Source organism: Hordeum vulgare, unplaced genomic scaffold (genome assembly GCF_904849725.1).
Source record: "Hordeum vulgare subsp. vulgare unplaced genomic scaffold, MorexV3_pseudomolecules_assembly, whole genome shotgun sequence".
Taxonomy (NCBI): domain Eukaryota; kingdom Viridiplantae; phylum Streptophyta; class Magnoliopsida; order Poales; family Poaceae; genus Hordeum; species Hordeum vulgare.
Genome location: NW_025422743.1, coordinates 1 through 20,681, shown reverse-complemented (window position 1 = coordinate 20,681; position 20,681 = coordinate 1). Strand labels below are relative to the sequence as shown.

The 20,681-nt window shown below is 37.0% G+C and overlaps 5 protein-coding genes and 3 non-coding genes across 8 annotated transcripts; 5 read left to right on the top strand and 3 right to left on the bottom strand.

The window, feature by feature from the left end:
* The first annotated feature begins 678 nt into the window (after positions 1-678).
* Positions 679-751, top strand: TRNAT-UGU. The gene has a single exon. It is a non-coding gene; the product is annotated as a tRNA-Thr (tRNA).
* Positions 752-1,966: 1,215 nt separating this feature from the next.
* TRNAS-GGA lies at positions 1,967-2,053 on the bottom strand. The gene has a single exon. It is a non-coding gene; the product is annotated as a tRNA-Ser (tRNA).
* A 292-nt stretch (positions 2,054-2,345) lies between these two features.
* LOC123423593 (photosystem I assembly protein Ycf3) lies at positions 2,346-5,028 on the top strand. Its single transcript, XM_045107870.1, has 3 exons — positions 2,346-2,787; positions 3,547-3,774; positions 4,498-5,028. The coding sequence occupies exons 1-3, from the start codon at positions 2,664-2,666 to the stop codon at positions 4,656-4,658; spliced, it is 513 nt and encodes a 170-aa protein (XP_044963805.1). The 5' UTR covers positions 2,346-2,663; the 3' UTR covers positions 4,659-5,028.
* Positions 5,029-5,132: 104 nt separating this feature from the next.
* LOC123423586 (photosystem I P700 chlorophyll a apoprotein A1) lies at positions 5,133-7,582 on the top strand. The gene has a single exon (XM_045107864.1). The coding sequence runs from the start codon at positions 5,330-5,332 to the stop codon at positions 7,580-7,582; it is 2,253 nt and encodes a 750-aa protein (XP_044963799.1). The 5' UTR covers positions 5,133-5,329.
* Positions 7,512-10,657, top strand: LOC123423587 (photosystem I P700 chlorophyll a apoprotein A2). The gene has a single exon (XM_045107865.1). The coding sequence runs from the start codon at positions 7,608-7,610 to the stop codon at positions 9,810-9,812; it is 2,205 nt and encodes a 734-aa protein (XP_044963800.1). The 5' UTR covers positions 7,512-7,607; the 3' UTR covers positions 9,813-10,657.
* Positions 10,658-10,662: 5 nt separating this feature from the next.
* TRNAR-UCU lies at positions 10,663-10,734 on the top strand. The gene has a single exon. It is a non-coding gene; the product is annotated as a tRNA-Arg (tRNA).
* Positions 10,735-10,753: 19 nt separating this feature from the next.
* On the bottom strand, positions 10,754-12,477 carry LOC123423589 (ATP synthase subunit alpha, chloroplastic). Its single transcript, XM_045107866.1, has one exon. It carries the CDS (start codon positions 12,372-12,374, stop codon positions 10,860-10,862), a length of 1,515 nt encoding a protein of 504 aa, XP_044963801.1. The 5' UTR covers positions 12,375-12,477; the 3' UTR covers positions 10,754-10,859.
* Positions 12,478-14,804: 2,327 nt separating this feature from the next.
* On the bottom strand, positions 14,805-16,374 carry LOC123423592 (ATP synthase subunit a, chloroplastic). The gene has a single exon (XM_045107869.1). The coding sequence runs from the start codon at positions 15,977-15,979 to the stop codon at positions 15,119-15,121; it is 861 nt and encodes a 286-aa protein (XP_044963804.1). The 5' UTR covers positions 15,980-16,374; the 3' UTR covers positions 14,805-15,118.
* Positions 16,375-20,681: the final 4,307 nt, after the last annotated feature.

Sequence of the window (20,681 nt, the reverse complement as noted above, 5' to 3'; positions counted from 1 at the left end):
TACCAAGGCTCAATACAATCAAGTCCGTAGCGTCTACCGATTTCGCCATATCCCCACTTCCCTCTTCTTTGAGACCAGGATTCCTTGTGTAATTTCATCCATCTCTTAGTTTTTTTTTTGAATCATTGAGTTCATCACTCAACGTAGTCTAGCAGTTCAGTTCGACTCTATTTGAGAGACCCCGCTTGCTTATTGCAATTCTGAATTACATTGATTCTATCCTTGATGTATTTGCAATTCAATCCGAATCAATATATCCAAAACTTTTTATCTCCCCCACCTCCCGTCTTACTTTTTTATAGTATTCGAAATTATACTATAACGCTGGATATTTATTCTTTTTTTCTAATCAGAATTATCAATTTTATTTACTCTGACTTTATGTTCCCCTTAGTGAAATATTAATCCTCAAATTATTAACAAATAATAAAGTCTATAATGATCGAATGAAAATACCCATAAAGTCTATAATTTTCTTTTTAAATATCCTATAGTTAAGCATATCAAGCTAACTTTATCTTTAAGAAGTTTTAGTATTTTTTTATTTAGTATTTTTTTATAAGTAGAACTTCAAATTTAGAACTAGTTAATAGCTAAGAGTAATAACTAATATCTGAGATTTTACGGATTTCCTATACTATACCTATTTCTATTTGTTACACTATTTCCGTTATGTAAGCCCACTTAGCTCAGAGGTTAGAGCATCGCATTTGTAATGCGAGGGTCATCGGTTCAAATCCGATAGTCGGCTTTTTTTTTCTCTATCGATGTTCTACGAACAAGAATCTCTTTTTTTCCGAATTAAATGGAGAATCCAGGATCTTTTATGTTTTTTACCTTACTATTTTGCTAGATACAAAACAATAAAATAAATAATATATATACAAAAAATACAAAAAATACAGATTTTGATGAAATTCCATTTTTTGTGGTACTTTAGTTGATTTTACTCTGTTTATCCTGTAGTTTAATTCAGTTTTAATTTCGATGTATTCTGTAATGTAAATACAATGAAATTAATTGTGTAAAATGAAATTTCAATAAAAAAAAGGAGTCTTCATGTCCCGTTATCGAGGACCTCGTTTAAAAAAAATACGCCGTTTGGGAGCTTTACCAGGACTCACTAGAAAAACACCTAAATCCGGAAGTAATCTTAAAAAAAAATTCAATTCTGGGAAAAAGGAGCAATATCGTATTCGTCTTCAAGAAAAACAGAAATTGCGTTTTCATTATGGTCTGACAGAACGACAATTACTTAGATATGTACATATCGCTGGAAAAGCAAAAAGGTCAACAGGCCAGGTTTTACTACAATTACTTGAAATGCGTTTGGATAATATCCTTTTTCGATTGGGTATGGCTTCAACCATTCCTGGGGCCCGCCAATTAGTCAACCATAGACATATTTTAGTTAATGGCCGTATAGTCAATATACCAAGTTTTCGTTGCAAACCCCGAGATATTATTACTACGAAAGATAACCAAAGATCAAAAGGTCTGGTTCAAAATTATATTGCTTCATCGGACCCGGGGAAATTGCCAAGCCATTTGACGATTGACACATTGGAATATAAAGGACTAGTAAATAAAATCCTAGATAGGAAGTGGGTCGGTCTCAAAATAAATGAGTTGTTAGTTGTAGAATATTACTCTCGTCAGACTTGAACTTAATGAAAAAAGGAAAGGTTCATAGAATTTTCTTCCCCTTCCCCTTTCCCCGAACTAAATAGCCCTAAGACCATTACCATTAATTCGTATTTTCCCATCAACTAGCTAAAATTGATTAACCCTAGGATTAGGATCCTTTTTGCTTTTTTCCTCTATGTTTACATACCACAGTAATTTGCTATAGAGAATTTTTAATTTCTATTAAATAAAAATAAGATAATATAAGATATTATTACTGGAATAAATTGCTATTTGATTTGATACATTGTGATCCTTAACGTTGATGAATTAAGAAAAACGGAAAGAGAGGGATTCGAACCCTCGGTAAACAAAAGTCTACATAGCAGTTCCAATGCTACGCCTTGAACCGCTCGGCCATCTTTCCTACATAACTTATTATGGAAAATAAACTGAGTGAATAGCGAGTTTTCTTATTCCTGCAGTACAGGTACAACCGCAACCGCTCGGGGGTTCCCTAGTTCTATTGGAAAAATTCCTTTTGATCTAGGTGGAAGGATACAGGATTTTTTACTAGAAATTGCGCTCGCTATAAAATAAAAGTTTTAATTTAGGTTTTCCCGCAACTAAAGAAAAAGAGAATGCAAGAATTCTTCTTATTGCATAATAAAATAAAGAAACCTTAGAATTCCGTTTGCATAAGATACGCTACACCATTGAAATCAAAAATAGAGTATGAGACAATTAATAACTTTGAAAACACGAAATAGTTGATGACATAAGTTGTTGTTCAGAAATAGGAAAGTGGAATGAAATCCAGTCTTAGTCAAATATTGCATATCTCTTCGTGTCCAAGCAGAAGGAAAAGGATACAATTTGAGCTGAGCGGAAAATCCATATCTCTCTTATCCATTTAAAACATATGGATTTAGAGCATATGGATCAATCTATTTATAATTATAAGAATCGAATGTGTTTGTTTTTATGTTATTTTGTGAAGGAATGAAAACAATTCTATATAGAATGGCTTGGGAATTATGCCTAGATCCCGTGTAAATGGAAATTTCATTGATAAGACCTTCTCAATTATAGCCAATATTTTATTGCGAATAATTCCGACAACCTCAGGAGAAAAAAAGGCATTTACTTATTATAGAGATGGTGCGATTTGACTCTTTTTTTTTTTGCTTTTTTTTAGACCTACCTATACCTCAGTCTTAGGAAAAAGAAAAGGGGTTGGCATAGAGAGAACCAAATTTGTAAAGCAAGCAAACCCACGCTTCGGGAAGGTGAGGCGAACTAACAATTCCTTCCGTCGTGTATCCTCGATTGATGCGGCTTCAGATACTTCAATTGTAGATTTGAGTATTGAGCGAAAGGTTACACCTACAGGATATGGTATGGTATGGATTACAGGCCACTCTATTAGTATCCGTAGGCAGCATAGGGGAGAAAAGCACTACACCTAGAAATAGGAATCAACAAGAGAAAAACTTTGGTAGAAATTACCCCTTTCCTGATCGGTATCAGGGCTGGGAAGAATGGTTGGGATAACAAACAACCATCAGGTTTGTACTTTGGATACCCCTATAACCATCAAAGATCGTTGAAGTAGCTAATTCCTCTAAATAGGAGGCGTTGAGAACAAAGAAATTATTGGAGCTATCGTTTTCCTCTAGCATTAATAGAATTCATTGGTGTTAAGAAAAACCTCTTGTGGGAAGGTTGGCTAGAGATTTCTTGGAAAAATACCAGCCCCTTTCGGTTCATAATGAGACGGGACTAATTCTATTTTGATTCTATAGATTAAGATTATTTCGCTTAGTACTATTATGTACAGAAGGGAGGAGCCGTATGAGATGAAAACCTCATGTACGGTTTTGGAACGGAGATTTTTTGAATAGAATGAACGACCGTAACGGATGTTGGCTCAATCCGAAGGAAATTATGCGGAAGCTTTGCAAAATTATTATGAAGCTACGCGACTAGAAATCGATCCCTATGATCGAAGTTATATACTCTATAACATAGGCCTTATACACACAAGCAATGGAGAGCATACAAAGGCTTTGGAATATTATTTCCGGGCACTAGAACGAAACCCCTTCTTACCGCAAGCTTTTAATAATATGGCCGTGATCTGTCATTACGTGCGACTATCTCCACTATAGAAAGACAAAAAAAGAGAGGATCAAATTTTCTAGTAAATACTGGAAAAAAGGGCTTTCTACATAGGGATCGTAAAAACAACGATTTTTCCCTATCAGCTGTAGGAAGGAAGGACACTTCACGAGAATCAAAAAACGAAGAAAGTATGGCCTATACTACTACTCTATGGATAAAGTTTCTCAAATTGATAGAGAAAGCACCGTAAAGATCAATTAGTGAGCGACTGGGTCGATACAACTAAAAAAAACTGCTTACTTATCCCATGATATGGGGCAAAATTTAGGAATCCGCTTATGTAATAGAGCCGATCCACTAAGGGATTAAGCAGCGGTGTAGTATCAGATCCCAAAGATAGTAAGTTCTTTTTTCTTTCTTATGGAAAAAAGTCTTTTTCAAGGATTCTATAGAGATTTCATATATGAAACCGGGATAGTTACCTTTCAGAAAATTTGAACGAAGGCTCTATATCTATCTATGCTTCATTCTTCTGAAGGTGGGAAAAAAGATCAAACTAATTATTGAGAAAAATTAGGGTTTGAAACTTAGGTAATTAATTTCTTCTGCTTAACACAAGAACAAATTGGATCGATTTTTGATAAATCGAATTCAGTTAAGATAGGGGAAATTAAGATAGCAATTTCTGAGCCGTATGAGGTAGGAAACTCTCAAGTACGGTTCTAAGGGAAGGAACTGCCTATTCCGACCGAGGAGAACAGGCCATTCTAGAGGGTGATTCGGAAATTGCGGAAGCTTGGTTTGATCAAGCTGCTGAATATTGGAAACAAGCTATAGCGCTTACTCCGGGAAATTATATTGAAGCACAAAACTGGTTGAAGATTACGAAGCGCTTTGAATTTGAATAAGACCATGCTCCTTTTTTTTCCTAAAATGGATGGTTTGGTTGTTGATCCATTAATCAAATAAATTAGGTCGTAAGATCGAATCAAGAATTTCATTATATCCATTTCTTATACCTTCTATTTTATAAGATATTTCATAAGAATAAACCATAGGGATAGGGTCTAGAATAGAAGTAATAAAGTGAATAAAAAAAAGGGGGCCAATCTAAATATTGCTAATATATTAGAACCATCTTATTAATAATTCTAATGAGTTATCTTGGAATTTAGAATCAAATAAAAAATAAAAAACCCTATATTATGCTCAAGGAAAGTAGATATAGATAGGAGCTTATGCCCTAAAAAAAAATACACTAGTTTCTTAAATTTAAAATAAAAAAGATTTTTTCTTACGCCGAGAAATATTTGTTTTTTCAAGATAAACAATGTCCGTTAGGCACCTAACCTTTATGTCATAATAGATCCGAACACTTGCCTCGGATTGACTTTAATATATAATTGCTCCAGTGAATAACTAAAAAAAAAGAAGGGTGGTAGTATAGTAAAGAAAAGAACTAATCACAATATCTATCTTTCAAAATCTATCTTTCAAAATCTATCTTTCAAAGATTCACTAAAAAAAAAGACAGTTGGCGGGTCTCTTTGTATGTCTTGTCCGGAAAGAGGAGGAGTTAATGATTATTCGTTCGCCGGAACCAGAAGTAAAAATTGTTGTGGATAGGGATCCTGTAAAAACATCTTTTGAGGAATGGGCGAGACCCGGCCATTTCTCAAGAACACTAGCTAAGGGCCCTGATACTACCACTTGGATCTGGAACCTACATGCTGATGCTCACGATTTCGATAGTCATACTGGTGATTTGGAGGAGATTTCTAGAAAAGTTTTTAGTGCTCATTTCGGGCAACTTTCCATTATCTTTCTTTGGTTGAGTGGCATGTACTTTCATGGTGCCCGTTTTTCCAATTATGAAGCATGGCTAAGTGATCCTACTCACATTGGACCCAGTGCTCAGGTAGTTTGGCCTATAGTAGGGCAAGAAATATTGAATGGTGATGTAGGTGGGGGTTTCCGAGGAATCCAAATAACCTCTGGTTTTTTTCAGCTTTGGCGAGCATCTGGAATAACTAGTGAATTACAACTCTATTGTACTGCAATTGGTGCATTGGTTTTTGCAGCGTTAATGCTTTTTGCTGGTTGGTTCCATTATCACAAAGCCGCTCCCAAATTGGCCTGGTTCCAAGATGTAGAATCCATGTTGAATCACCACTTAGCGGGATTATTAGGACTTGGGTCTCTTTCTTGGGCGGGACACCAAATTCATGTATCTTTACCAATTAACCAATTTCTTGACGCTGGGGTGGATCCTAAAGAGATACCACTTCCTCATGAATTTATCTTGAATCGGGACCTTTTGGCTCAACTTTATCCTAGTTTTGCCGAAGGAGCAACCCCTTTTTTCACTTTAAATTGGTCCAAATACGCAGAATTTCTGACTTTTCGTGGAGGACTAGATCCAGTAACCGGTGGTCTCTGGCTGACCGATATTGCACACCATCATTTAGCTATTGCTATTCTTTTCCTAATCGCAGGTCATATGTATAGGACCAACTGGGGTATTGGCCATGGACTTAAAGATATTTTGGAGGCTCACAAGGGCCCATTTACAGGACAAGGCCATAAGGGTCTTTATGAAATCTTAACAACGTCATGGCATGCTCAATTATCTCTTAACCTAGCTATGCTAGGCTCTACAACCATTGTTGTAGCTCATCATATGTATTCTATGCCTCCCTATCCATACCTAGCTACTGACTATGGTACACAACTTTCCTTGTTCACACACCACATGTGGATTGGCGGATTTCTAATAGTCGGTGCTGCTGCACATGCAGCAATTTTTATGGTAAGAGACTATGATCCAACTACTCGATACAACGATCTATTAGATCGCGTCCTTAGACACCGCGATGCAATCATATCCCACCTTAACTGGGTATGTATATTTCTAGGTTTTCACAGTTTTGGCTTGTACATTCATAATGATACCATGAGTGCTTTAGGCCGTCCACAAGATATGTTTTCGGATACCGCCATACAATTACAACCTATCTTTGCTCAATGGGTACAAAATATCCATGCTACTGCGCCTGGCGTAACAGCTCCTGGTGCAACAACAAGTACTAGCTTAACGTGGGGAGGCGGCGAGTTAGTAGCAGTAGGTGGCAAAGTGGCTTTGTTACCGATTCCATTAGGAACCGCAGATTTTTTAGTCCATCACATTCATGCATTTACCATACATGTGACTGTATTAATACTTTTGAAAGGTGTTTTATTTGCTCGGAGTTCCCGTTTGATACCCGATAAAGCAAATCTAGGTTTTCGCTTTCCTTGCGATGGGCCTGGCCGAGGGGGAACATGTCAAGTATCTGCTTGGGATCATGTTTTCTTAGGTTTATTCTGGATGTACAATGCAATTTCGGTAGTCATTTTCCATTTCAGTTGGAAAATGCAGTCGGATGTTTGGGGTACCATAAGTGATCAAGGGGTGGTAACTCATATTACAGGGGGAAACTTTGCACAGAGTTCCATTACGATTAATGGGTGGCTTCGAGATTTCTTGTGGGCACAGGCATCGCAAGTCATTCAGTCTTATGGTTCTTCATTATCTGCATATGGTCTTTTTTTCTTAGGTGCTCATTTTGTCTGGGCCTTCAGTTTAATGTTTTTATTCAGCGGCCGTGGTTATTGGCAAGAACTCATTGAATCTATCGTTTGGGCTCATAACAAATTAAAAGTTGCTCCTGCTACTCAGCCTAGAGCCTTGAGCATTATACAAGGACGTGCTGTAGGAGTAACCCATTACCTTCTGGGTGGAATTGCCACGACATGGGCATTCTTCTTAGCGAGAATTATTGCAGTAGGATAGTGGCTAGGAGGATTTGAAAGGCATTATGGAATTAAGATTTCCCAGGTTTAGCCAAGGCTTAGCTCAGGACCCCACTACTCGTCGTATTTGGTTTGGTATTGCTACCGCACATGATTTCGAAAGTCATGATGATATTACTGAAGAACGTCTTTATCAGAACATTTTTGCTTCTCACTTTGGGCAATTAGCAATAATCTTTCTATGGACGTCCGGAAATCTGTTTCATGTAGCTTGGCAAGGAAATTTTGAATCATGGATACAGGATCCTTTACACGTAAGACCTATTGCTCATGCGATTTGGGATCCTCATTTTGGTCAACCCGCTGTGGAAGCCTTTACTCGAGGAGGTGCTGCTGGTCCAGTGAATATTGCTTATTCTGGGGTTTATCAGTGGTGGTATACAATAGGATTACGCACCAATGAAGATCTTTATACTGGAGCTCTTTTTCTATTATTTCTTTCTACGCTGTCCTTAATAGCGAGTTGGTTACATCTACAACCCAAATGGAAACCAAGCCTTTCGTGGTTCAAAAACGCGGAATCTCGTCTCAATCATCATTTGTCAGGACTTTTCGGGGTAAGTTCTTTGGCTTGGACAGGACATTTAGTTCATGTTGCTATTCCCGCATCCAGGGGGGAGTACGTTCGATGGAATAATTTCTTAGATGTATTACCCTATCCCCAGGGGTTGGGACCCCTTTTGACGGGTCAGTGGAATCTTTATGCCCAAAACCCTGATTCGAGTAATCATTTATTTGGTACCGCTCAAGGAGCGGGAACTGCCATTCTAACTCTTCTTGGGGGATTCCATCCACAAACACAAAGTTTGTGGCTGACTGATATGGCTCACCATCATTTAGCTATTGCATTTATTTTTCTCATTGCCGGTCACATGTATCGAACTAACTTCGGAATTGGGCACAGTATTAAAGATCTTTTAGAAGCGCATACTCCTCCGGGGGGTCGATTAGGGCGTGGGCATAAGGGCCTTTATGACACAATCAACAATTCGATTCATTTTCAGTTAGGTCTTGCTCTAGCTTCTTTAGGGGTTATTACTTCCTTAGTAGCTCAACATATGTACTCTTTACCTCCTTATGCATTCATAGCACAAGACTTTACTACTCAAGCTGCTTTATATACTCATCACCAATATATTGCGGGGTTCATCATGACAGGGGCTTTTGCTCATGGAGCTATTTTTTTCATTAGGGATTACAATCCGGAACAGAATGAGGATAATGTATTGGCAAGAATGTTAGACCATAAAGAAGCTATCATATCTCATTTAAGTTGGGCTAGCCTCTTTCTAGGATTCCATACCTTGGGCCTTTATGTTCATAACGACGTCATGCTTGCTTTTGGTACTCCAGAAAAGCAAATCTTGATCGAACCTATATTTGCCCAATGGATACAATCTGCTCATGGCAAGACGACATATGGGTTCGATATACTCTTATCTTCAACGAATGGCCCCGCTTTCAATGCGGGTCGAAGCCTATGGTTGCCCGGATGGTTGAATGCTGTTAATGAGAATAGTAATTCGCTTTTCTTAACAATAGGACCTGGGGATTTCTTGGTTCATCATGCTATTGCTCTAGGTTTGCATACAACTACATTGATTTTAGTAAAGGGCGCTTTAGACGCACGCGGTTCCAAATTAATGCCGGATAAAAAGGATTTTGGGTATAGTTTTCCTTGTGACGGCCCAGGGCGCGGCGGTACTTGTGATATTTCTGCTTGGGACGCATTTTATTTGGCAGTTTTCTGGATGTTAAATACCATTGGGTGGGTTACTTTTTATTGGCATTGGAAACATATCACATTATGGCAGGGCAACGTTTCACAATTTAATGAATCCTCCACTTATTTGATGGGATGGTTAAGAGATTACCTATGGTTAAACTCTTCACAACTTATCAATGGATATAATCCTTTTGGGATGAATAGTTTATCGGTATGGGCTTGGATGTTCTTATTTGGACATCTTGTTTGGGCTACTGGATTTATGTTCTTAATTTCTTGGCGGGGGTATTGGCAGGAATTAATTGAGACTTTAGCATGGGCTCATGAACGCACACCTTTAGCTAATTTAATTCGCTGGAGAGATAAGCCTGTGGCTCTTTCCATTGTGCAAGCAAGATTGGTTGGATTAGCTCACTTTTCCGTGGGTTATATATTCACTTATGCAGCTTTCTTGATTGCCTCAACATCAGGCAAGTTTGGTTAATTTAGTTTGTTTTTTTGTACTGTATCAGCACCTAGTTCATTACTCTTGATAGAGAGGGAGGATCCGCCTTCTTAAATTTCTTTTTCTATTTATTTTTCCATCTAGGATTAGAACCGTATACTTGATAATAATAGCAACGGCACATTATGGCAAAAAAGAGTTTGATTCAGAGGGAGAAGAAGCGGCAGAAATTAGAACAGAAATATCATTTGATTCGTCAATCTTTAAAAAAAAAGATAAGAAGCAAAGTTTCTCCCTTGAGTTTGAGTGAAAAAACGAAAATGCGAGAAAAATTGCAATCCCTACCGCGTAATAGTGCACCTACACGCCTTCATCGACGTTGTTTTTTGACCGGAAGACCTAGAGCTAACTATCGACATTTTGGGCTATCCGGACACGTACTTCGAGAAATGGTTTATGAATGTTTATTACCGGGTGCAACAAGATCCAGTTGGTAAGGATAAAATACCCTTTCGTATTTGTATGGATTTCTGGAATTGATAATCATAGAGGAGCCCTCTTTACCATTCTGTATAAATGGACTATTCTATTTGTATAGATATGGTAGAGGGACGTATCGAACCCTCTTTTATCCACTAGTTACCCCTCTTTAGTTTAAGAGTATAGAGCAGTTTGGTAGCTCATAAGTCTCATAACCTTGGGGTTGCGGGTTCGATTCCCACTACCGGCCCCATACTCCTTCTTTAATGATATATGCATGATATATACATCATCCATTTGTATCTGGATTTTTTGATTTCCTAAAAGAGTTTTGGTCTAACAGTTTTTTCTCGGAAGAAGACAACAAATAAAAGAAAGAATAAAAGAAAGAATAAAATACGAAAGAAAAGCGTCCATTGTCTAATGGATAGGACAGAGGTCTTCTAAACCTTTGGTATAGGTTCAAATCCTATTGGACGCAATCTTATTTCTATCTATTCTTTAAATAACTATACTAAACTAAAAACAAAGAAAACTTTTTTGCATGATTCAAATAACAAGAGTAGACATGCAAAATAACAAGAGTAGATATGCCAAATTTATTTGTTACTGAAGGGAAAACCGTTCCAGCTGTTCCTGAATAGCTTCCTTCAAAAGGATTTCCGCTTGCTCGGTGAATGTCTTGCTAGAAGATATAATTTCTTGGAATTGAGGTTTAGTATCTTTTAGGTGTTTACGTAACTCATCCAGAAATTTATTTACCTGTTCGATTTCTAACGAATCAAGATATCCTCTTGTTCCGGTATAAATAGTAGCTATCTGCTCTTCCACTGGGAGAGGATTTGCCTGGGATTGTTTAAGCAATTCCCTTAATCGTCGACCCCTTGCCAATTGATTCTGACTTGTTTTATCGAGAGCAGAGGCGAATTGTGCAAAGGCTTGTAACTCTGCGAATTGAGCTAGTTCCAATTTTGATTTGCCAGCTACTTGTTTCATGGCTTTAATTTGAGCCGCGGATCCTACTCTGGAAACAGAAATACCCACATTAATAGCGGGTCGAATTCCGGCATTGAATAGATCCGCCGATAAGAATATTTGTCCATCTGTAATGGAGATTACATTAGTAGGAATATAGGCGGAAACGTCTCCAGATTGAGTCTCAACTATTGGTAAAGCGGTCATACTTCCTTCGCCTAAAAGAGAATTTAATTTAGCGGCTCTTTCTAAAAGGCGTGAATGCAAATAAAAAACATCCCCTGGATAAGCCTCACGGCCGGGAGGTCTTCTTAATAGAAGGGACATTTGGCGATAAGCTTGTGCCTGTTTGGAGAGATCATCATAAATTATTAAAGTATGCCGTTCGCGGTACATAAAATACTCAGCCAGGGCTGCTCCCGTATAAGGAGCGAGGTATTGTAATGTAGCAGGTGAATCCGCCATTTCAGCTACTACAATAGTGTATTCCATGGCCCCCTCCTCATGGAAAGTAGTTACTACTTGAGCTACGGAGGATGCTCTTTGACCGATAGCTACATAAACACATATTACACCTTGCCCTTTTTGATTGAGAATTGTATCTGTAGCTACTGCTGTTTTGCCAGTCTGTCTGTCCCCAATAATTAACTCTCGCTGACCGCGCCCTATAGGAATCATCGAATCGATAGCAATAAGCCCTGTTTGAAGAGGTTCGTATACGGAACGCCTGGAAATTATACTTGGAGCAGGAGATTCAATTAAGCGAGATTCGGAAGCTATAATTTCGCCTTTCCCATCAATAGGTTTAGCCAGAGCATTTACAACACGACCCAAGTAAGCCTCACTCACGGGTATCTGAGCAATTCTTCCTGTTGCTTTTACAAAACTGCCCTCTTGTATCATCAACCCATCGCCCATTAATACAATCCCAACATTTTTGGATTCCAAATTCAGAGCAATACCCCTAGTACCTTCTGCAAATTGGACTAATTCACCCGACATTATTTCACCAAGACCTATAATACGAGCAATCCCATCCCCCACTTGAACTACGCGACCTATATTCTCAATCCCTACTTTCCTATTATATTGTTCAATACGTTCGCGGAGAATTTTATGAATTTCGTCGACTCGAAGGGTTGCCATTAGTGTTTCTTGACTCTTTTTTCGAAAGCAAGGGGAAAAATAATGCCTAAATTCTAAACGAAAGTAGAAGTTCAAGGCCTAATTAATTTAATTATCTCTTCCATTCCAGGGACCCGAGAATGCCAATATTAGCACGAATCGTACGGAAATGTAACTCGGTATTCAAACAACTATTCAGAGTTCCTAGAGCTCCTTGTACGGCCTGTTGGAAAACCCGCTGTCGGACCTGATTCATTGCCCTTTGTTTTTCAAAATAAAGGGTTTCGTTTTTAGACTTTTCTAATTGTTCCAAACTAATAGAAGTAGCATTAATCAAATTTGCTTTTTCTCGTTCTATCTCAGAGTATCCATTCATTCGATACTCATCCGCTTCTAGTTCGACTTTCTGTAATCGAATCCGAGCTTTTTCGAGTTGCTCAATGGTCCCTCTACGCAATTCTTCTGAATTTCGAATAGTACTCAAGATCCTCTGTTTTCGATTATCTAATAAATCTTTTAATGAAAGTAGATTATTTTGTAAGTTTACAACTTTTATGATCTCTTCCCGAACCAAACATGAATCTTTCGATTCATTTGGCTCTCACGCTCCTTTTTTTCTTTTTTTGCTATAGCAATTTCCATATCTTTTTTTAAGTATAAGTAATGAGCCTATCCTCTATCTTATTTTTTATGTTTATATTTCAATATACCGAAACCTATATAAGACTAGATAAATATTAAGAGGACTCTTCCGCCTAGATAAAAATATATCATGGTCAGCAAAGTTGTTTCTTTATTTATATTTGCCCTTTAGTTAATAATTTCAATTTCATTAAGAAAAACTAACTAAATAAATGGAAAATGAAAATTAATAGAATTCTTTTTTTTTTTTCTTCAAATCCAAAAAATTTCTCTTTTTTATACATAGGTCGTCGATTCGGCATTGGTTAAAAAAGGGCAGGGTGCCCCTTCTTTTTTTTTCTAGTAAATAGTTCAAACCATTTTATCGATATGAGTGTTCTATATCAGATAAATTTTACATTAGCTATTTCCCGTTTAAATTCGGTACTAATACTAATATAGTTGTAGAAAGAGTACCTCTTTTTGCCTGGACTTCAAGCAGTTTAGCTTTAACCGTGTTAATGGTCTCACATTCTTGGTTTATAGAGAATCAAAATTGATTTACCAATGAGTCGCGAAATGCTATGGTTCTTCCATATGATTTCTGAATTTATTCAGAAGTAATTCGTCGAGATCGTGCACCCTTTTCTTATTTATCCGAAAAATACTAAAAAATATTCTAAAGTGCAGCCGGATAGATCCAATCTATTCTTGAAATAGACAACTCGCACACACTCCCTTTCCAAAAAAAATCAAAACACCAACCACTACAGTTAGATTTATTAGATTTGTTGCTAAAATATCGGTATTAAGCCCGAAACTGCCAGCGGATGGCCAGTGAGCTAAAAAAACGAAAGAATGGGTTACATTTTTCATATGCTCTCCTCTTATAGATAGGACGAACAAAGAACAAAGTTTTTCGATCACTTACTTCGCTCGCCCTTTTTTGATCGGTTTTTTTAATGCAAATAGATTCAATCTAGTAATTTCTTTTAGATTAAGTCTTAGGTCTTGTTTGACCGGTGAAAGGCTTCCTTTGTTGAAATGTTCCGTTCCCAAAATTCCTAAAATAAAAGGAAAAAACTTTCCACTTTCCTAAACTAAGGACGGGAAATAAGAAGGCGAGCATATCTTCTAAATTAATCATACTCAACTCAGCCCTTCCTAGAATGCGGTATTATCTGTCCCGATAAATAGATAATTCCAGGAGTAATAAATAGGAGTAAATTAAATAAAGTATTGATATAATTGGAATTGCGGAAGCAAATACCAATTTACTAAAAAAAGAAAAAAGTATCTAATCGAAATCGAAAGAACTTTTTTTTTTAGGATTAAACAAAAGGGTTCGCAAATAAAAGCGCTAGTGCCACAACTAGTCCATAAATTGTTAAAGCTTCCATAAAAGCTAGACTAAGCAATAAAGTACCTCGTATTTTACCTTCTGCTTCTGGCTGTCTCGCAATACCTTCTACAGCTTGTCCTGCAGCAGTACCTTGACCAACTCCAGGTCCAATAGAAGCAAGCCCTACGGCCAATCCAGCAGCAATAACAGAAGCAGCAGCAATTAGTGGATTCATGGTGAGTAGTTCCTCGTGTCAAAAAAAAAGAAATGGTTAAGGATACAATCAACCAAAAAATTCTTACTTCTAAGCTCTATTGGGGAGAAGTAAAGTAACTAAAAAGTACAAATTGAAATCAAATTGAAATGTGAATTGTCCGAACTACATAGAAGGGAATTCTATATCCATATATCGGATTAGATAATGAATCTAACCTAGGAATATATAATATAATATCAATATCCTATATACATTTGTTTCTTCTATTTTGTTTGCATATTTTCTCATTTTCTATTGAATCGGATTCTAAAATCATTGCTTAAAGTGGAAACCCGCATAAAAGAGGACTCCACTTATAGATATTAAGGATATTTATTATAGTATAGATCTAGCCTGACTCCACCCTCCTTAATGCATATATACTTTGAAAATTCCATAATATAGTCTATTCTATTCTCTCTCCTACAACTCTAGGCTATATATTCATACGCATTTCTAACTATTGCAACCAAGCAGATTATCTGGAACCATGCATGAATTGAGCTAAGCTGAAAAAAAAAATACTATATTCCAAAACTAGTCAATTCAATGATGACCCTCCATGGATTCACCTATATAGGCTGCGGCTAATGTTGCAAAAATAAGAGCTTGAATACCGCTTGTAAATAATCCAAGAAACATGACCGGTATAGGGATTACTAAGGGGACTAAAGAAACAAGAACAACAACGACTAATTCATCCGCCAATATATTCCCGAAAAGTCGAAAGCTAAGCGATAATGGTTTTGTGAAATCTTCTAGGATGTTAATTGGTAAAAGGATTGGGGTTGGTTTAATATATTTCTCGAAATAGCTCAATCCTTTTTTGCTAAGACCAGCATAAAAATATGCCGCTGACGTGAGTAAAGCTAAAGCAACAGTAGTATTTATATCATTCGTGGGCGCTGCTAATTCCCCATGGGGTAACTCTATAATTTTCCAAGGTAAAAGAGCACCCGACCAATTTGAAACAAAAATAAAAAGGAACATAGTTCCAATAAAGGGAACCCAGGGACCATATTCTTCTCCAATCTGAGTTTTGCTCAAGTCTCGAATAAACTCAAGGACATATTCAAAAAAATTCTGCCCGTCGGTCGGGATGGTTTGTGGATTCCGAACAGCTATGACAACTGAACCTAGCAAGATAGTAATTACGACCCAAGAAGTGATGAGTACCTGGGCATGAATTTGAAAACCTCCTATTTGCCAATAGAAGTGTTGGCCTACTTCTACACCCGATATATCGTATAACCCCTTGAGTGTTTTAATGGAACAAGGTATAATATTCATATTGTCCTCTGATAAAAATTGAACTTCAAAAAAGGAATTCTTTTGATTCAACCATCTCTTTCTCAACTCAGCAACTTGAACTATTAATTTGATATTTAGGATACCAAGAAAGCACATCAGATCATAATATATATCAATACCCTCTAATATATATCAATATTCCCCTTCTTTTTTCTATGCAAAACAAATTCTATGCAAAAAAAGATATAGTAAGTCATTCCATAAATCTACGCAGTTGTCCAAGAATTCACTATATATTCTTAATCAACGATTTCTTATATAGAGAGAACGGCCCTCACAAATTGAAAATACTAATTTGTTAAGAATCAATCGAATTGAAGTCATAGTGTCATCGTTGGCTGGAATCGATATATTCGCGAGATCCGGGTCACAATTTGTATCGACTAAAGAAATAGTAGGAATTCCCAAAATGGCACATTCCCGAAGAGCTATATACTCTTTTTGCTGATCAAGGACGATCACAATGTCTGGCAATCTCGTCATATATTTGATCCCGCCGAGATACCTTTGTAAGGTAGATAATTTTCTCTTCAAGATTGCCACATCTCTTTTTGGGAGATGGTGGAATTTTCCCATTTTTTCTTCCGCTCTTAAGTCTCTAAATTGAGAAAGTCTAGTTTTCGTAATCGACCAATTCGTTAACATACCACTGAACCACTTTTTATTAACATAATGACAACGAGCCCTTATTGCAGCTGATGCTACTAAATCTGTTGCTCTTTTTTTGGTACCAACAATTAAGAAACTTTTTCCCTGACTTGCTGCATCAAAAACTAAATCACAAGCTTCTGATAAAAAACGGGCCGTTCTAGCGAGATTTATAATATGAGTACCTTTACGCTTTGCCGAAATGTAAGGGGCCATTTTAGGATTCCATTTCTTAATACCATGACCAAAATGAACTCCTGCTTCTATCATCTCTTTCAAATTAATGTTCCAATATCTTCTTGTCATTTTTTCCACACTTCCTTTTTTTTTCATCCTAACATTCCATTACGGAATTTATTTCTTTTTGAAGATTAAGAAAGATCCGAAATAGCTTGAAATAAATAAAATAATAATTGTTCTGAGAGAACCTTGTACTAAGAGTTGGCCATTGATACATTGATACATGGTATAAACAAAACCTTAATTTAATGAATTAACTGACTTGTTTTACTTATTAAAATAAAAATCTTAAAAATCTAAAATTTAACCTGTTAGTGTTCTAAGTTCAAAAGTCTAGTAAAGTAAAAAATATGTTTTATGTATCCTTAGGGTTAAATGTTAAATGGGGGTTTTTATGTCTCATAAAAATTGTTTGTTACGTCAGAATCTGAAGAAACTAATTCTGTATGGAGAAACAAAAAATCTCTCATTTCCGACGCGAATAGATTTTTTTTTTTTATTTCGAAATAAAGGTTCTTGTCTTGTGGGGAACGATGCACAAATTTTTGGAATCCGGTACCAACAGGTATAATCCCCCCCAGAACTACGTTTTCTTTCAAGCCTTTCAACCAATCAATGCGACCTCGTAGGGCAGCTTTTGCTAAAACTCGAGCAGTTTCTTGAAAACTTGCTTCAGATATGAAACTTTGGGTATTCAGGGAAGCCCTTGTTATTCCCAATAAGATTGCCCGATAATAGATCGATTCATCCAAAGCTCGCCCTGCTCGTTCCGCTCGCAATAGTCCGATTAATTCCCCAGGCGAAAAAACATTAGACATTCCATCTTCGGAAACCCGCACTTTTGATGTTACTTGGCGTATAATAATCTCTATATGTCTATTATGGATCTGTACCCCTTGGGATCGATAAACCTTTTGGATTTTATTAACCAAAGAAATACGACTTTGGGCTATGGTTAGCTCAGCTCCAATCAAGAATCCCCAAGGGACCCCAAGAATTCTTGGTATACGCTCATTCCAATCCTCAATTCTCCTTTCGAGATTGGGGGATAATGAATCAATTGAACGCGCTTCAAAGATTTGTTCCACTTTTGGAAGACCTTGCGTTATGTCACTAGATCTCGATTTTTCATATATAAACGTAACTAACCTATCTCCCTTGTAAAGGATTTCTCCATAATGACCATTAACAGTTGCTCCTGTAGTGGCCAAATAAGGTTTAGCTGCTCTTATAACAAAGGAATCCATATTTACACTGAAAATTTGACCAGATTTTTTTATGTGCGATTTAAATAGACATACATTTTCACAAATAAATTGTCCAAGGTGAATTATTGCCAATGTCTCTTCCCAAGAATCATGATGGACAAAGTGACAATTCAAAAGGAATGGATCCAACATTATGTTACTATCGAAATTGGAAATCCTTTTATTTTCATCTATTAAAGAGTATTTAAGTTCTTGAAGTACTTGGAAGGTTTGTTTCAAATTGTCAACGAACAAATATTTTTTTAGCAGGATTTTATTATGCGTTAGTAAATAGTAAGATGAAGAAAAATGCGATATACTAGCTACAATAGCCCCTAAGGGCCCAAAAATTTCTAGAATAGGAATTCTAGGATTCCATTCTTTTATCGCATTGGGATGTTTTGAATTCTTGAATAAACCAATTCGAGAACAGTTGGATGCCGACAAAATCATCAAAGATTGGTATTCTTTATTTCGATTCAACAAAGTGCCAATAGCTTCTTGATGTTGGCTAAGTGATTCAATCTTCGCCTTGGAATAAAAAGAATTGCTATTGGCGCGATCTAACCTATTATGGGGAGTCGGTCCTCCACTTGTCCTATCATACCTTTTTCGTGTATACGAAATAGTGGACTTGACTAACTCAATTCTTAGGAAATCGCGAATAAGATCATTTGCTCTTACCTCAACAAGGGAAGCACCAGCCTTTTCTTTTTCTTCTTGTTCCCAATTCACTACTAAGCAAGTTCTAACAAATTGACTATTTGTGTGATAAATTCTTTGAGTTAACTTGCTATTTTCATGATAAATAAAATTGACAAGTCGAATTTGGAGATTATTTTCTTCTTGCAAGAGATCCTGCGGGAAAAGTGTTGCTAAATTTCTTCCTTCGTCCATTTCATATGCCACTGTAGGGCGAACGGAAACAAAATACTTTTCCTTGCTCTTGAGAATTTTTTTCCGTTGAACATAGACCCAATTTTTCTTTTTTTTTGATTCCTTAGAATCTTTTTTTTGTCTTTCTGGCGGTATCAAACACCCACCTAATATCTTATCTGCCTCTTCAGGAAAATGAATATCTCCGGAAAATATTTTGAGTTCCGTATGGCTTTTTTTTCTCTTCACTCGGACCAGTCCGCCTAGTCCACTTCTTGTATTTTTTGTGAGTTGTGTATCCACTCCAATAATACTATTGTCAAGTATCTTTAGGGATGAAGATCTCGGCAAGATATGAAGTTCTTGAAGAATGAAAAAAAACCGATCTACTTCTTTTTGGTATTTTAGACTAAATTCTTTTGTTCCTCGATGCTCAATCAAACCCTCTTTTTTTAAGATGGAATCTTCCTCTGGGCTCTCGTATTCGTCCTCTGAGTCTTCTTCTGAGTCTTCCTCTAAAGTACCATATTTTTCCTCGCCGCTTTCCCCGGGGCTGCCATATTCGTCTTCTGAGTCTTCTTCTAAAGTTCCATATTCGTCCTCTTGGGTCCTATATTTGCTCTCTGGGTTCCCATATTCCTCTTCTGAGTCTTTCTCTAAAGTCCTATATTCGTTCTCTGGGTTCCCATATTTGTTTTCTGGGCTCCCATATTCGTTTTCTAGGGTTTCATATTCGTATTCGTCTTCTAGGATTCCATATTTAGATTCTTCTAGGGTTTCATATTCGTCCTCTCGGGTCCTGTATTCGTGTTCTAGGGTCTCATATTCCTCTTCTGAGTCTTCCGCTCGAGTCCTATATTCTTCTTCTAGGGTCCTATATCTAAATTTAACAATTCCTGAACCCTTTTTATCTTTTCTGTATCGGGGATCGTCAAAATAAGCAAAAATAGTATTTCTACGTAAAACACCCATAAAGGGGATTTCAATCGAAATCCCAAAACAGGATATTAGTTCTTTCTCTTGTTCTTGATGATATTGTAATGGAATGACGAACCTATTTCTTCGCTTTTTCGCCAACAAATCTGAATTATCTTGAAAAATAGAAGGATAGATCAAATTCCAATGGCCATTGGACATGATTCGATCCGACGTTGAATAATCAAGAATTTCCCTATCTTTTTTACCATAAGTATTCATTTGATCTTGATCCTTGTGGAGTGAAAAAGACGCTATACTGGATCTGCACATACTTACGGATAATATCCATAAATGGCTTGTTTTTGGTAATCGACGAAGATTACCATATTGATATTCGGGCGCATGGTAAACATCAGTACTCCAGTGCATTTCGCCGTCTGATTCAGAATAAATATGCTTTTGTACCCTTTCTTTAAAATGTAAAGTGGACGTTCCGGCACGAATCTCCGCAATTACTTGTTCAGATTTTACATATTGATCATTTTGCACTAGAATCAAGCTTTTTGAGGGAATATTCACACTATATAGAATATCTTGACTCTGAATAGTTACATGCAAGTCTATATAACATAGAAAAGCAGGCTGTCCATGACGGGTACGTGTGGGGTGAACCAAATTCTCATTGAATTGGATTTTTCCATTCGAAGGGGATCGTACAAGGTCGGCAGTACCCCCTGTGAATACTCCGCCAGTATGAAAAGTTCTTAATGTTAGTTGAGTCCCTGGCTCCCCAATTGATTGACCCGCAATAATACCTACGGCTTCTCCCAATTCCACCAGATCACTATGAGTAGGACTCCGGCCATAGC

Coding starts and splice junctions, on each gene's coding strand:
- LOC123423593 (XM_045107870.1), top strand. CDS start 2,664: ATGCCTAGATCCCGTGTAAATGGAAATTTCATTGATAAGACCTTCTCA. Junction 2,788..3,546: donor ATTTACTTATTATAGAGATG/GTGCGATTTGAC, acceptor AACGACCGTAAC/GGATGTTGGCTCAATCCGAA. Junction 3,775..4,497: donor TATGGCCGTGATCTGTCATT/ACGTGCGACTAT, acceptor CTGCCTATTCCG/ACCGAGGAGAACAGGCCATT.
- LOC123423586 (XM_045107864.1), top strand. CDS start 5,330: ATGATTATTCGTTCGCCGGAACCAGAAGTAAAAATTGTTGTGGATAGG.
- LOC123423587 (XM_045107865.1), top strand. CDS start 7,608: ATGGAATTAAGATTTCCCAGGTTTAGCCAAGGCTTAGCTCAGGACCCC.
- LOC123423589 (XM_045107866.1), bottom strand. CDS start 12,374: ATGGCAACCCTTCGAGTCGACGAAATTCATAAAATTCTCCGCGAACGT.
- LOC123423592 (XM_045107869.1), bottom strand. CDS start 15,979: ATGTGCTTTCTTGGTATCCTAAATATCAAATTAATAGTTCAAGTTGCT.